Source organism: Cyanistes caeruleus, chromosome 22 (assembly GCF_971803275.1).
Source record: "Cyanistes caeruleus chromosome 22, bCyaCae1.hap1.1, whole genome shotgun sequence".
NCBI lineage: Eukaryota > Metazoa > Chordata > Aves > Passeriformes > Paridae > Cyanistes > Cyanistes caeruleus.
In genome coordinates, this window is record NC_141722.1 from 1,115,179 (window position 1) to 1,131,066 (window position 15,888).

At 50.9% G+C, this 15,888-nt stretch overlaps 1 protein-coding gene across 6 annotated transcripts in view; it reads right to left on the reverse strand.

Moving 5' to 3' along the window:
* Positions 1-15,888, reverse strand: part of UBR4 (ubiquitin protein ligase E3 component n-recognin 4) — an 85,594-nt gene that overhangs the window by 37,196 nt on the left and 32,510 nt on the right. The window contains exons 50-69 of one of the 6 annotated variants that reach the window (XM_086860409.1): positions 15,500-15,532; positions 14,323-14,386; positions 13,791-13,925; positions 13,353-13,524; positions 12,971-13,108; positions 12,423-12,544; positions 11,761-11,872; positions 11,173-11,303; positions 10,856-11,033; positions 10,568-10,672; positions 9,956-10,087; positions 8,445-8,613; positions 7,619-7,715; positions 7,121-7,228; positions 6,569-6,685; positions 4,472-4,681; positions 3,777-3,926; positions 2,772-2,999; positions 1,727-1,805; positions 515-751 (exon numbers count right to left, since the gene is read on the reverse strand). In XM_086860409.1, coding sequence (XP_086716535.1) covers positions 515-751; positions 1,727-1,805; positions 2,772-2,999; positions 3,777-3,926; positions 4,472-4,681; positions 6,569-6,685; positions 7,121-7,228; positions 7,619-7,715; positions 8,445-8,613; positions 9,956-10,087; positions 10,568-10,672; positions 10,856-11,033; positions 11,173-11,303; positions 11,761-11,872; positions 12,423-12,544; positions 12,971-13,108; positions 13,353-13,524; positions 13,791-13,925; positions 14,323-14,386; positions 15,500-15,532 — 2,717 coding nt within the window. Of the gene's footprint in view, positions 1-514; positions 752-1,726; positions 1,806-2,771; positions 3,000-3,776; positions 3,927-4,471; positions 4,682-6,568; positions 6,686-7,120; positions 7,229-7,618; positions 7,716-8,444; positions 8,614-9,955; positions 10,112-10,567; positions 10,673-10,855; positions 11,034-11,172; positions 11,304-11,760; positions 11,873-12,422; positions 12,545-12,970; positions 13,109-13,352; positions 13,525-13,790; positions 13,926-14,322; positions 14,387-15,499; positions 15,533-15,888 lie in introns of all 6 variants that reach the window. The other 5 variants (XM_086860408.1, XM_086860406.1, XM_086860412.1 and 2 more) reach the window with 5 other exon arrangements.

Consider the following 15,888-nt stretch of genomic DNA (forward strand, 5'->3'; position numbering starts at 1 on the left):
AGTGAGAATTTATGCCCGTGACTTTTATAGGGAAGCTTAATTACTTTCCCAGGACTGTGGATATTCATTAAGCAGCGGTCCTGGCTCCAGCAGAGCTTCCAAGGCAGCCAGAGGAAACAAGTCTGAACACAATCACTGCAGAGCAGAGCTCACTGGGTGTGCATCCCAGGATTTGTTTTAATCCTCGTGAGCGTTTCAGCCTCCTACAACCCAGGACAGGCAAGTTAAGTGGAAGCTGCTTCATCACCAGGTTGGGTAACACCATCAGACAACTTCAAACCCACTCCAGGCAATAAACACAGTGGGTTTGGGATGGTGATTTCAGCCCAGCTCTCGGGAGCTGCTTCACCTCAGTCCCATCTAGACATGGGAAAACCTCTCTCCTGATTGTGGCTGTGCCACGAGACATGATCCCAACAGCAGGATTTACCATCCAGCTCTTCCTAAACTGAGTAGAAAATGCTGTGAGGAGCAGACTTGCTCCCTAAAAGCACAGGACAGAGCTGACCCTCACCCTCTCTCTCCTTCTCCTTTTCCTCCTTCTTGCTCTTTTTGGTGGAGGATTTGCTCTGCCCTGCCGCCTGCCCGGAGCCTGATGCTGCAGGAGCAGAGGTGGAAGAGGCGCTGGAGGCTCCAGAAGTCACAGACAGCACTTTGCTGCCACACAGAGCACAGGACAGCAGCTGCAGGAGAACTGGGGACACTCCTTCGTCCACCAGGAAGCTGACTTGGAGCAGGAAATACAGAACCGCTGGGGAGGAAAGGAGAGAATGTTTCAATCACACGGTTGTGGAATATCCTCAGCTGGAAAAGACCCACAGGGATCAAATCCAACCCTGGCCCTGCACAGACACCCCAACAATCCCAGCCTGGGGGTGCTGTCCAAACCCTCCTGGAGCAGCCTCGGGGCTGTGCCCCTTCCCTGGGGAGCCTGGGCAGTGCCAGCACCTCTGGGGGAAGAACCTTTCCTGAAATCCAACCTGAACCTTTCCTGAAATCCAACCTGAACCTTGCCTGAAATCCAACCTGAACCTTGCCTGAAATCCAACCTGAACCTTTCCTGATCTCCAACCTAAACCTTGTCTGGAATCCAACCTGAACCTTGTCTGGAATCCAACCTGAACCTTTCCTGATCTCCAACCTGAACCTTTCCTGATCTCCAACCTGAACCTTTCCTGATCTCCAACCTGAACCTTTCCTGAAATCCAACCTGAACCTTTCCTGAAATCCAACCTGAACCTTTCCTGAAATCCAACCTGAACCTTTCCTGATTTCCAACCTGAACCTTGCCTGAAATCCAACCTGAACCTTTCCTGACCTCCAACCTGAACCTTTCCTGATTTCCAACCTAAACCCCACTGACACAGCTCCACGCCACTAAAGCCTGAATTAAAAAATAAAAATATAAAAAAAAAGAAAAAAAAAACCCCAACCTAAACCAAAAGCCTTCATACACAAGGACCAACTGCCAGAAGAGAAGCCTAACCTTGGGGCACAGCAGGTACAAAGGCTCATCACTCTCTGGGCCAGTGGCAGCACAAGAGAGAGAACACACATCTCCTGCTCCTCTGAGCTATCCATCACACCACATTCTGCTCTTTAGCCAAGGACCAGATGCAATTAGAGCACTGAGATAATTAGCACTGGAAACAAAACCTTCCCTTCCCCATCTGAGCCCCCTCCATCCCAACCAGGACACCCCAAACCCTGCTGAGACAGCACTCACAGTCATCCTTGATGCAGAATTTCTGCCAGTTCACCGTTCTCTGCGTGGCGATCTCTGCACAAGCCTTTAAATGTTCCATCTGCAGGCACCAAACAGCACATCAGCATTCCTGTCACACCACCTCCACCACCTCTACCACCACCTCCACCATCACCTCCATCACCTCCACCATCTCCACCACCACCTCCACCTCCATCTCCACCATCACCTCCACCATCTCCACCACCTCCTCCACCTCCATCTCCACCATCACCTCCACCATCTCCACCACCACCTCCACCTCCATCTCCACCATCACCTCCACCACCTCCACCATCTCCACCATCACCTCTACCTCCACTACCACCAACACCTCCACCACCACCTCCACCATCACCTCAATCTCCACCATCTCCACCACCTCCTCCACCTCCATCTCCACCATCACCTCCACCATCTCCACCACCTCCTCCACCACCATCTCCACCATCTCCACCACCACCATCACCTCCACCACCTCCACCTCCACCACCATCTCCACCATCACCTCCACCACCTCCTCCACCACCTCCACCACCACCATCTCCACCACCTCCACCACCACCTCCACCATCTCCACCACCACCTCCACCATCACCTCCACCACCATCTCCACCACCACCTCCATCACCACCTCCACCATCTCCACCATCACCTCTACCTCCACTACCACCAACACCTCCACCATCACCTCCACATCTTCCACCACCTCCACCATCACCTCCACCATCACCTCCACCATCTCCACCTCCACCAACACCTCCACCATCTCCTCCACCATCTCCTCCACCATCTCCACCACCATCACCTCCACCACCATCTCCACCACCACCTCCACCACCTCCACCATCACCTCCACCATCACCTCCACCACCATCTCCACCACCACCTCCACCTCCACCACCTCCATCACCACCTCCACCATCTCCACCATCACCTCTACCTACACTACCACCACCACCTCCACCATCACCTCCACCTCTTCCACCACCTCCACCTCCACCACCCCCCTCTCCCCGCTGCTCACCAGGGAGATGAGGGTGTCGTACTGCAGGGCAGAGCCCGAGCTGGCTGTCACCACGCTGGCCCTCAGGAAGATTCCCTGCTCCTCCAGCAGCTTCTTGATGCCCCTGACGTGCGAGTCCAGGGTGTGCAGGTCCCGCAGCTGCCGGTACTTGTCCTTGGAGCCGCAGATGAAGAGCAGCAGCTTGCGCACCTGGCGGCGCACGAACGGCGTCTGCTGGATCATCAGGTACTGCAGAGAGAAGGCAGGGCAGGGTCAGCTCGCCAGGGGCACGCTGGACACCAAAAATCAGTGTTCTGACACCAAAAATCAGTGTTCTGACACCAAAAATCAGTGTTCTGACATCAAAAATGGGTGTTTTCACACCAAAAATCAGTGTTCTGACACCAAAAATCAGTGTTCTGACATCAAAAATCAGTGTTCTGACATCAAAAATGGGTGTTTTCACACCAAAAATCAGTGTTCTGACACCAAAAATGGGTGTTTTCACACCAAAAATCAGTGTTCTGACACCAAAAATCAGTGTTCTGACACCAAAAATCAGTGAGCAGGATGATTTTCCTGTATTTTCCACATTTTTCCTCATTTTTCCACCTGTATTTTCCACATTTTTCCACCTGTATTTTCCACATTTTTCCACCTGTATTTTCCACATTTTTCCACCTGTATTTTCCACATTTTTCCACATTTTTCCACCTGTATTTTCCACATTTTTCCACCTGTATTTTCCATATTTTTCCACATTTTTCCTCATTTTTTCCACCTGTATTTTCCACATTTTCCCTCATTTTTCCACCTGTATTTTCCACATTTTCCCTCATTTCCCCTCATTTTTCCACCTGTATTTTCCTACAGACTCCTCTTCAACACACAAAACCACGAGCTCACCTTCTTTCAAGCGGGCTCAGAATACAAGACAAAGCTGCCAAAGCTCATTTCCCCCACGAAGGAAATCACTGTTGGGGTTTTCTGGTGGGGATCTGCAGCTTTTAGCGTGTTCCTGCTTACCTCAGACAGAAAATAGAACCAGGAGTGATCAAAGATGGGCGGGGGGATGCGGGAGTTTGTGTCTGCAATCTTCTTGATCTGGTAGGGCAGGCGCAGCACCATCTCTGTCAGGAGCTGGGTGTAGGCCTCAAAAACATCTGCAGCGTGACCCTGGCAGCGAGAGAAATCCCTCAGGCTCTCAGTGATGAGCTGCTTTTGCTGGTTTTTATTTAAAAAAAGCCATTTCTGCCCCTTTGCAGCCCAAAGGATGCTCCAAAATGATGAACAAAGCCCTGCACAAGGCCTTGAGTTGGGTGGAGGTGAGGATGCACTGAGCTGGGCTGGAGAAATAAAGCAGTTGAATTTATTTTATGTTTAATCAGTAATTAAATGCGCCTGTACAAACACCAAACCACGGCAAAGTGGCACTGCAGTGGTGGAAAAAAGGGGAATTACTGTGGAAATCCCACCATTCCACACCAAGTTCAGGAATTCTGCCTGCCAAGCACAGGGAGCTGGAGCAGTTTCCCTTCAGGATGATTCCACCAGGAAAACTGACAGCACCCCAAAGAACTCCTGGCTTAGGAGGGCACCAAGGACTGCCCACAGCACTCCCAGCTGGAAATTTGGGCTACAGAAGGTGGATTTTGGTAAAGCCCTCGTGCAGGGCTGCTTTCCTGAGCCCTGCAGAGCTGCCAGCACGGGGCAGGACTCACCTTGACGTACTGGCGGAGGAAGAAGGGGCTCATGTCAGGGGGAGACGAGGTGGTGTGAGGCTTCAGGAGCTGGCTGCTGGCCACGGGCTCCTCGTCGTTCTGCTGGCTCTTCCAGAACTCCAGCAGGGATTTCAGCACGTGCAGACAGTAATCAACAGCACCAGAGCTCAGCAAGGCAGCTGCTGTGGCACTGGAGATCAGGGAGGAAGCCTGCAACACAGGTTTGTTGATATATTTTATATATTAATAAAGGCCTGTATGCACAAAGCAGCCTTTGAAATAAGTTGTGATATATTAAGGGCTAAAATCCTTGAAACTTGCATGCAGAAGAGAGAGTAAAGCAAAACAATATCCTTGTGTGTAGGAGAAAAAATGTAACTGTGTTAGCCAACAGCAGCTTGCTCTGCCTGCAGACCCTGTAAAACCCTATAAAAGGTGTGTTAATAATAGAAATAAACATTGTTCATGTTTAATTCTGTGAAGGCTGGTGGATAAACTGGCGGTTTCTCAATGCACAGGGAAGGAGCTGGAGCAGGAACACAGCTGGGAAGCTGCAGTGGGGCAGCCCTGAGCTGGCAGCGTGGGCAGGAGAGCAGGTCTGGATCAAACTTTGCAGGCAGCTTTTAAGTTTGGGGTTTGTTTGAGGTTGGGGTTTTTTTTGGGGTGTTTTTTTTTTGGGTTTTTTTTGTGTTTATGAAAAGCAACTCAAATATTTACAGAGACTCTTTTGAACAAGTGCTTAGTACAGGAAAACAAATAAAATCTCCTCTTAAGTCTAATCTCCCCTCGACACATGTGCCAGAGGCCACTCTGCTGTGGATTAGACAACTAGGGCTTTTTTTTCCCCTTCTTTCTTTTCCTCTTTCTCATTTTATTTTTTTTTTAAAGTTGGGATTTCTGTTTGTTTATCTGGGATTTGGCCAGCTGGGTGTGAATCCTGGTAGAGAAAGAGTCCCTGTTGCAGCTGCCTCTCGCAGGCTCTGCTCCACCCAGGTATTGCTCCACCTGCATTCTGCAAGACGAGGAGCTTTGATTTCTGTGGGAAGCTCAAGTGAGTAACAAAGGCTGGAGAGAAAAAAAAGCTACTGTAAATAAAACTATTAAAGCAGCCCTGTAAATCCAAACAAACCCCACAGCTCATAAGCTCATTAAAATTTGATGCAGTTCAGACTAAATTTTTTAACCTCTATGCTTTTTTATTAATCTCCTTCCCACCACACATACTGCTTTTTATGCCTTATTACTGTACCTTTTAGCAACAAATATCTAAGGAATCCTCTTAGCGACTTTTACGTTGACACAGCAGCATATTGCTTTCCAATAATCACATTACAAATCCTCTTTAACCCCTTCAGCACTGGTGAGATGCGAGGGAGAAATGTGCCAGGCCGTTTTAAGTAACATCATTAATGTGCTGCCCTCAGCTCAGTCTGGAGCCGTGCACAAAACCAGAGAATCCAATTCTCTTTAGGTGGCTGCTTCCTCCAGTCCCCCTTTCTAAACTCTTTTTCCACAATTCAGTAATGTTACAGGTTCCCTGTGCGTTTTCCCAAAGCTCTTCCAAGGATTTTTGCAGTTTTAGAGCTGTTATTTCAGTTAGCAGATTTCAGATTGTCTCTGATGAGCAAAAGTTCCCCCCGAGCACATCGTGGAATCCCAGAATGGTTTGGGTGGGAAGGGACTTTAAAGTTCACCTCATTCCACCCCCTGCCATGGGCAGGGACATCTCAGGGACATTTTCCACTGTCCCAGGGTGCTCCAAGCCCTGCCCAGCCTGGCCTTGGGCACTGCCAGGGATCCAGGAGCTGCTCTGGGCAAGAATTTCTTCCCAATATCTGACCTGAATTTCCTCTCCTTCAGTTTGAGCCCATTCCCCCTTGTTCTGTCACTCCAGCTCCTCTGGGGTCTCCACACCACCTTCTCCTCCCCAACATTCCCAGCTCTCCCAGCCTGGCTCCAGAGGGTGCCCTGAGCACCTCCTGTGCACTTGGCTCCAACAATTCCACGTGTTGTGCTGCTGAGAGCACCACAGCTGTGTGCAGTGCTCATGAAGGGGGAGAAAAACCATCCCCTGACAAAGCAATTTGGAGATTTTACCTCACAAATGGAAGTCTTGGATCCTGACTTGGTTCTGGACATGAAGACGCTGAGCAGCCTCATCACCACCAAGTGCACCTCGTTCACAGGGGAGCGCTCGTTCTTCTTGGACACATCCTGCAAGGAAAGACACATCCCTGCTTGCTCAATCCCAGGGCTGAGCAGTGTCCCAAGCCTCTCAAGTTCAGTGCTCTGATCCTCAGGAAGCATTTCTAATTCAAGCTCAAGCAATATGACTAAAAAAGCCTCAGTAGAAGGGTAGGCAGTGGCAACAGAAGAGAACAGTCCCACTCAAATGAAAAGCTACATGTGTCAATCAGGAATTTACTGATCAGAGTTTAATTCCAGCAAAACAAATTTTCATGCTCACTTGTGGGTGCCAGGCCCAGGAAACAGTGGGAGTTCCACTCATGGAATTTTCTACCTTACATGAAAGGAGGCAAGAGGAATAAAGTGCCCGAACACATCCACACAGCAATGTTTCTGTGACTCCCAAGCATTTAATTCCTCCATGGAAGGAAATCCTCTGTAGAAGGAGCAAATTCACTTTACCTTTTTGTCCATGCCCAGCTCTGCAATCAGCTGGGACAGAAGGTTATCCAAAGCTCCCTTGTCTTTCTCATCATCTCCATCCAGGTCTGTTGTGAGCATCAGAATAACCTGGCAAGGGCAGTCAGAGAATTATTACAGGGCAGGTCCCACATTTTCAAGATCACTATTTATCTTTCATCACAAAACAGTGATCACAAAATCACTAATTTTGATTTATCTGTGTTCTTTTCCCAAATCCAGCCCGTGCCTCACATCCTAATATGAACATTCAGCATAAACCCACAAGAGCTTCCCAAAGGAGCTCGAGGATTGGAACCCTCAGGCTCCTCAGTCAGCTGTAAAGTCACACTGAGAGAGGCACAAATCCAGCAAAAACCTGTGGGTAAGGAATGCTGGACTCACACTGGGACTGGGCAGGGAGGAGAAAAATCAGGTGCAAAGTGGAAGCAGTGGCTGAAGCCTTGGACTGGGGCTCAGCTCGGAGCCCTCCTCACTCACCTGCATGTAAGGGATGGCCCGGACGCCGCCGACGTTCCTCAGCTGGGGTAAATTCTGCAGCAGCCTCTCCAGCAGCATCAGCCTGACCATGTGCAGCCTGGGGACACACCCCACACACCACATCACACCCAGCAGGGCCTGCAGGAGAGCTGCAGTCTGCCCCAGAGCCATCAGATCCTCCCAGGGAGGGGAGGACTCGCTCAGGCTTCACAGGGGAGCGATGCTGAGCATGCAGAGCGCCTCTGAGGATGGAGCCACACTGCCCAGGCCTGCCCACCTGGGGACTGCAACTGCATGGAAACATCCTGGAGCTCAGCTCCACGCTGCACTGGGAAGGGACTGAGCACCTGCTCCCACAGAAGGGAAAGCTGCCTGTGTTCCCAGGGGCCACCTGCATGCTTTTGTCCCAACAGTGAATTCCACAGGCTCCCAAGATTTGAGTGATTCTGTGATGAGTGGATTCACACAGGGTTTTCCATCCCTTCCTAGAGGCAGCAGTTTTGTGTGTTTGATGATGATTACACAGAGGCTGCTGGCACTGCCCAGGCTCCCCAGGGAATGGGGGCACGGCCCCGAGGCTGCCAGAGCTCCAGGAGCATTGTTTGGATGCAGAGGGTGAGACTGCTGGGGTGTCTGTGCAGAGCCAGGAGTTGGACTGGATGACATTTGTGAATCCCTTCCATCTCAGGCCATTCCATAATTCTGCAATGGCAGTTTGCTCCAGCCTGTGTTTCCAACTTCCCAATTTTGCCCCCCTCTCCTCCACAAACACCCCCCGCCCCGCAGCACAGACGTTATTCCTCAAGAAGAAAACAAAACCTCTTGCCTGTTGCTGGTGTGGACATCCCCTTCTGCTTCCCCTTCCCCCTCGGAGCCTTCTCCCTCCTGCTGGCCCGTGGTGGTGCTGATGGCTCCCGTGCTGGAGCTGACGCTGCCCGGCCCCGCGGGGTGACCCTCGGCTGCCGTGTCCCCGTAGGCGCTGCTCCTGCCGGACACTGCCCCAGGGAAACGGGGAAAAAAACACATCAGTGACCCAAAAAACACCTCCCCTGCTTTGTGTCCACCCAGCACAGCTCAGCTGTGCTTTGGAATCGTTTGGGGTTTCCAAAGGAGATGCTGGCTTTGGTTCTCAAAGCTACAACAGAAGCTGAAGATGGTGTTTGTAAAAATCTTTGTGGCCCAAACTGAGTTAGTCCCACGGCAGAAATTCAAACTCAGCACGGAGGGGCAGTGCAGACAATTTTTTGTTAAGAACCTGTGATTATTTTATCTGGCTGTAAGTCCCAAATTAAAAAGAGAGGAATGAATCCTACCCCATCCAAACTCAGCCAGCAGCAGTGAATTGTCTGTCCTGCTCTGGGTGTTCTGAGAGGAAAAGGCTCCAGGGAGACCTTGGTGTGGCCTCCCAGCACCTCGTGGAGCACTGGGTACTTCTGGAAAGGGATTTGTTACATGGGGAGAGAGTGACAGCCCCAGGGCAGTGGCTTTAAGCTGAACAAAGACAGGGTTGGATGGGAAATTAGGAATAAATTCTTTACTCAGAGGGTGATGAAGCCCTGGCACATCACCCCATCCTGCAAGTGTGCAAGGCCAGGCTGGACGAGGCCTGGAGCAGCCTGGGATAGCACAAGATGATGATTCTGTTATCCCAGCCCAGCAAAAGCTGCTGCAGACCCCACACTGCAGAGAAGCACAAAAAGCAGCTGATATTCTGTTTGTGGGCAGAACCCACACAACACCGCAGGGCAGCGCTGAGATTCCCTCTGAGCCAGGGATCACACAGACATCCCCAGGAATGCAGCAGGGAGATGCAGGGTGATGCAGGGGTACAGCAGGGTGATGCAGGGTGATGCAGGGGTGCAGCAGGGTGATGCAGGGTGATGCAGGGGTGCAGCAGGGTGATGCAGGGGTGCAGCAGGGTGATGCAGGGTGATGCAGGGTGATGCAGGGCGATGCAGGGGTGCAGCAGGGGTGCAGCAGGGGTGCAGCAGGGTGATGCAAGGCTGCAGCAGGGCGATGCAGGGGTGCAGCAGGGCAATGCAAGGCTGCAGCAGGGTGATGCAGGGGTGCAGCAGGGAGGGAGCAGGGTACAGCAGGGCAATGCAGGGGTACAGCAGGGTGATGCAGGGTGATGCAAGGCTGCAGCAGGGCGATGCAGGGGTACAGCAGGGTGATGCAGGGTGATGCAGGGGTACAGCAGGGTGATGCAGGGCTGCAGCAGGGCGATGCAAGGCTGCAGCAGGGCGATGCAAGGCTGCAGCAGGGCGATGCAACGCTGCAGCAGGGCGATGCAGGGCTGCAGCAGGGCGATGCAAGGCTGCAGCAGGGCTCACTCACCGCTGTGCTCCCCGGCCACCGAGTCCACGGCGCTGCCGCCGCTCTCCGAGCCCACGCTGCCGCCGTGCTCCGCGGGCGACGTCCGCAGCGTGGAGCCGTCCGTGGCCGCCGTGCTGCCCTCGTCGTCCGACGCTGGAGCTAAGAGAATAAAGAGAGCTGTTACAAGTAAAAACACTGCCTGGGAACAACTGCAAACCACGCTCACGCTTTCACGAGGGAAAGGCTGCAGGGACTGGGCTCTGGGTTTGGGGACAGCTACAAAGGGAAAGGGAGAGGGACAATTCAGGCTGCTGAAAGCAGTGGAGGGGAGATACCCCGAAAGGAAAGCTTCTCATCAAACACACAGGCATGCACAGTTAGTTAAAAGAACAATGTCTGCTTGTTTATAAATGCAAGGGAAATACAGCACATGCTTTGTTTTGTCTGCTTGAGTTTCGAGAGAGGAAATGACTTCCTCAGAAATCCACAGTGGGAGTCAATCAGAGCAGGGAAAAGCTCTAAGTACACTCTCAAAAACACAAGAAACCAATAGCAATAACTGGCTCTTCCAAATTTTAAGGCATGACTTAGGTGAAAATGTGAAAAAGATGATGCCTTGCAGTGAACAGTTACCTGATGCCGTTGTGTCCGAGAGCGTTCCGGCGTCGAGGGAGGAGGAGCTGGGAGCTTGGCCCGACAGCCCCAAGCTCTGCAGTCCAAGGGCACTGCTGCTGCTCCCTGCAAGCACAGAACAACTTATGAGCACCTTTCTCTGAGAGGATGAAGTTAACTCTGGCATTTTCTGTACATTCCATGGTTCTGCTGTCTTTGGTGGTGACACTGACAGCTTTGCCTCGTTTCTTTCCCAGTTTCCCCAGTTCCCATCCCCTTTTTTGCCTGCTGACAGTGCCCAGGTCTGACCTTGCTGATCTTGTTGCAGGCTCAGGGCAATAGCCAGCTCCACCATTGTCTCATCATCTGCATCTGGAGGGATATCCAGCATGGGAGGGAATCCCTCTGCTCCAGCCAGGAGAGCCTCCAGAGGAGAAGGGTTCCCATTATTCACGTTCTCAGAAGTCTCCAGAACCATGGATTCCGACTGTGGAGAGAGGAAACAGGGTGAGAGCTTTCCCCAGACCACCACCAGCCAGGGAGCAGAACTAAACTAACTCATCAGAACTAAACTAACTCGAGTCCTGGCACACTTGAAAGGCTTCAAGGAGAAGCTCTGGACTCACCACCATCTCAAAGTCGCCGTGATCCACCTCGCTCTGCTCCTGGCTCTCCTGCCGGATGTGCTCTCCGTTTGCTATCCCAGAGCTCTGCAGCTTGTCCTCTGCATCGTCGTCATCATCATCATCCTTGTCTCCTGAGTGCCACAGCAGGACTGGATCAATCTCCTCATCCCATCCCAAACAAGGCACTCAATGCTGGGGAAAAGCCCCAAGCTACCCTCAGCTGCCAAGAGATTCCCTGACACCGACAAAAAACAGAAAACCTCTCTTGTCTGGAGCTCTGGTAATTTTGGTCTGCACACACCTTTGGCTGATTTACTAGACCCTGAAAACATGCCTAGGAATACTAACTCTAGATAAAATGATCAGATCTTCCTGTCACTGAAAGGGGAATATCTCAAACAGATTTCTTTGTTGAATCCCAAAATACCAATGAAAAGGTGAGACTTCATTAAATAAAAAGGGGATTAAGGGGCAAGGGGAAGGAAAAGAAAGGAAAAAGGTTGATTTTAGGTTTTTTTTAGTCCAAATTTTAACAAGATCACTTTATTTTCTGGCCCCTCAAGAAGGCCATGCTGGTTTAGGGCGTACCCATGGGAGTGTTGCTGCGGGGGGACGATGGCAGGGTGACGTGCCGCCGCTTGTTCCGAGGTCTCAGCACCCTGATCAAAGCTTGCTTGCAGGAAAAGCTCACTGCTGGGTCCTGCAGGGTTAACAGTGCAGCATTACACTCCTTAAACTCCAAGTCTTTAGTCACAGCATTTGGAAAGATGGCTAAAAAGACATTTGTGACTCTTGTCAGGTCTTTTGTGTAGGACAGGAGTCACTGCCTCAGCTCCCTGCTCCCCTCAGGAGCCACAAAGCAACACTTGGAATTCCACATGGCAAACATTACAGGAACACAAGGAGAGAGAATTCTCCTTCCTTCAGTTCTGGTGGGTGTTTTTGGCTGTATTTTGTGTCTGTGCTATGCATTTGCATTTTACCCACATTCAATTATAAAAGCATAGAAACATTTAGGTGGAAAAAGCCCTGTGAGATCAAGTCCCACCACAAACCCAACACTGTCCCCAAGTGCCACACCACACTTTCAAATCTCTCCTGAGCTGGGGACTCCACCACTGCTCTGGGCAGCCTGTGGCAGGCTGGAACATCATTTCCATGAAGAAATCTTTCCTGAGGTCCAACCTAAACCTCCCCTGGTGCAATCAGAGGCTGAGGAAGAGCAATCAGAGCAGAGCAGGATGACATACGGGGCAAAGCAACATCTGCATGTAGATCTTGGATGCAGTGTGGATACAGTCCAGCTCACAGGTGCAGTATCCATGGATGATATCCACCAGAGCATTGACTGTGGCTTCAACGTGAGTGAGACCTGAGGAGGAATAAAAGCAGGAATGAAATCAACTCTCGGTGTTCCAGCACAGAGTGAGGCACTGCAGGAAGCATCTTTTGTTTGCAGGCTTCAAGGCACAGTGGTAAGAGCACAAATATATTGATTTTCCACCCAGACTGAGCCAGTCTTGTCTGTCTGATGGAACATTGTCATACCAGCACCACTGAGTATGCTCCAACACCACCCACGAAGACAAATGTGGGGAAATCACCCATCAGTCCCTTTTTCCTGGCACAACACCCATCCCCCTGAACAAAAACTGCAGGATCAGGAGCAGAATCAGCAGCTCCACGTCACAAAGCCCTCAGTGCTGCACCAACATCCAACAAATCGTTTTCTCTCTGCTTACAAACTTCAAACAGGCCCCTTTAGAAAGCACAGACAGCCAAGGAAGAGCTCTCCCACCTGGCAGGCAGGCAGGGGCCAGGAAGGCGTTTTTGGGTTTGGAAGCGTGGAGTTTCCAGAAGTGGTTCACCAGCTGGGTAATGAAGGTGCAGCCCTCTCCTTCCACGTGTTTCTGGGCCTCCTGCCCTTCTTCACTCTCTGCACAGATTAAAAAATCACCTCTCAGAAATGTGCAGGGGAAAACCTTAATGAGGGGAACGCCGAGTTTATTTGAAATGGCTTTTTTTTTTTTCTCCCCCAGAGGCTTTGATGTTCTCATCACCAGGATATCACACACCTAGCAAAGGTGTCAAATCCAGCCCCTGTCGCTCTGAACCCGACAGCCCAGCACAGCCCCCAATTATCACAATAGAAACTCAGAGAAAATGACAGACTTATCTACCTGTTTCCAGCAGCACAGTTGATTCTGTGAAGTGGACCAGATTGTTGGGTCTCATAATAGCAATGGATCGAGCAGTGATCACCAGCCTCTGGAATACCTCGGGATCAAGGTCCTTTCCTTCTTTGGTGGAGGAAGCCAAATACTGAATGGCTTTGCATAGCAGTGCTTGATCCTGGAGGGTGAGAGGCAAAGAAAAACAACTGAGAAAGCAGCTGAAGTACAACCAGGGGACAGATCCTGGGGAAATCTGGCATTTGCCATCCAGGGAAGGACAGCTAAGCCTAAAAGGTCACAGAATCACACGGCTCAGGTGAAACACAAGAGCCAGCAGGGCAGGCAGCAGGAGCTGAAGTGAGGTGAGCCAGGGGGTTTGTTTCTGCACCTCAGCCACGAGCTGGCAGGTCCCAGAAGCCCCCAAATCCATGTCCTGGGCAGTACCTTGTGGTTGTGGTAGGCTGAACGGCTGGTGTGCAAGCTGGCCAGGAGGCTCTTGGTCTGCTGCTGCACGCTGGAAGGGGCTGGCATGGACAGCAGCACCATAGCCAGCTCCTGAGCTGCAAACTTATTCTTCTCCTAGGAACAGACAAACCCCATTATTTACTACATTTACCATCCCTCAGTGTACCTGCAGCTCCCTTCCCTCGACAGCCTTTTGACAGCCTCCCTCCATTGACTATCTGACACTTAGGGAAAGTCCTTTTGAGATTTATGGGCTCCTGCCCTGCTGTTTCTGTAAACCAGGTCACTCCCCAAGCACAAAAAGCCCACCAGCTCTAAATGCAAATGCCAATTGTCATTCTAAACTAGTTTCAAACAGCTTTTGGCTAAGGCAACTTTGAGATCAGCGCTGTGAGCAAAAGGGATGCGGCTCTGCTGCTATCAGGCCCCCGGGGGCTGCAGGAGGTAGTGCTGAGCTCACCCCTCCTCCCCCAGCTCCAGAGCTCAGGAATGTATTCACAAAGTTACTTGCCTTCTCGTTGACTGGTCCCACAGCAAAGCAGCTTTCCAGCGCTTCTAAAGAACTCACTACTAGCCTGGAGGGAGAGAGGAAAGCAGGCTTGAGTACAGCAACCCTTCTCTCTCCTTAGCACTTTGCTTTATGCGGGCTACACTGGTGAGTAGCTCAGAGACAGCTAACGAATGCCAAGTACAAAATCAAAGCATGATAAAACCTGCCACAGGCACCATGCATATCATTTCATTGTGTTACAGACCGGAGTTAAACCTGGCTCACGCTCACAGACAAACTTAGGACTGCTTTAATAATCCACAGCTGAAAGACAGGGGCTTTTCTCTCCCAAAGAGGATAAAACATTTCCTTACGCAGCCTGCAGCAGGGATAACTTGGATTGTCTTGACAGTCCCAATTCACCATGGCCCCCAGACGTACAGATGACTGCAGATCAAGGCTGGCTATGACACATGGGAAAAAGCGGAACCGACTTTGCTCAGGGAGCAAACGTTCTCCTGCCTGCCTGTTCTCACACAGGTTGCTCTTCCCACTTTGGAGTTTTTCAGCATAAAATATTCCGGAGGGAAATTGGCTCGGAGCACTGGGTGTGACCCCCTCCCACCCCCCCCCCAAAAGAGAGGGATGCTGAGGTTCAAACAGGCTGGGAAAATACTTTTTCCAAGGGAAAACCTGGTTTTCAAGTGGCAGCAAAGTGCCTACTCTGCGCCCCCAGGTAGAACCAACCTGAAATGCCATCTGACACACCAGAAGGAGCAGGAAAATACAGGAAAAGGCAGGGAAGAGAGAGCGTTGAGGGGAAAAATAACACGGATTGGGAGGTAGGAGGAACCATTGTCTGGTCTGGTGGTGGTAAATAACATCCCCCTCCCTCCCCACAGCCACCCTCATAAAGCTTGGAGGGAACACAAGTGGGATAAAAAGGCACAAGGAAGGAACAAAGCAGAGAGGAGTCTGTCAAATAAGCAACAGTTAACGCTGTGTACAGCAAAAATCTGCAAACCACCTCATCTTTACATTTGCTAAACCATCTGCCATGCAATGACCAGGATGTAAAGAAGCAAATGTGACTCGGAAAACAAAATAAAAAGCCCCAGTCACCAAAAGCCACGCCATGTGTTTTCTGTCTCTCTGACACACACTCTCATTCGTGCAGAGAAAAGGATGCCATACTAACCGGTCCAGGGTGGTTAGGGACTCAGTGTCAGAACTTTGGGGGAGCAAAGAAAAAGGAAAAAAAAAAAAAAAATAAAAATAAAAATAAAATAATGTGTAAAGCTCACAGCAAAACTCCCTAGAACACATTCTAAGCAAAAGGCAAATTAAATGGGGAAATCAGGAAGGCAGGGGAGCGTCAGTCTAAGCAGGGTCTTTCTACCTGGGCAGCACACACTGGGCTGGAGCAGAACAAAGACAGAGATGAGCCAGGTCACCTCACACAGAGAAGCCAAGCACCACTGAAAGCACCACTGAAAGCATCACTGAAAGCACCACCCAGGCTTAAATTCCAGTGCAGACACCACACTTGGGTAGAAAAGCTGCCTCCTGCCTGCCATTGACTGCTCC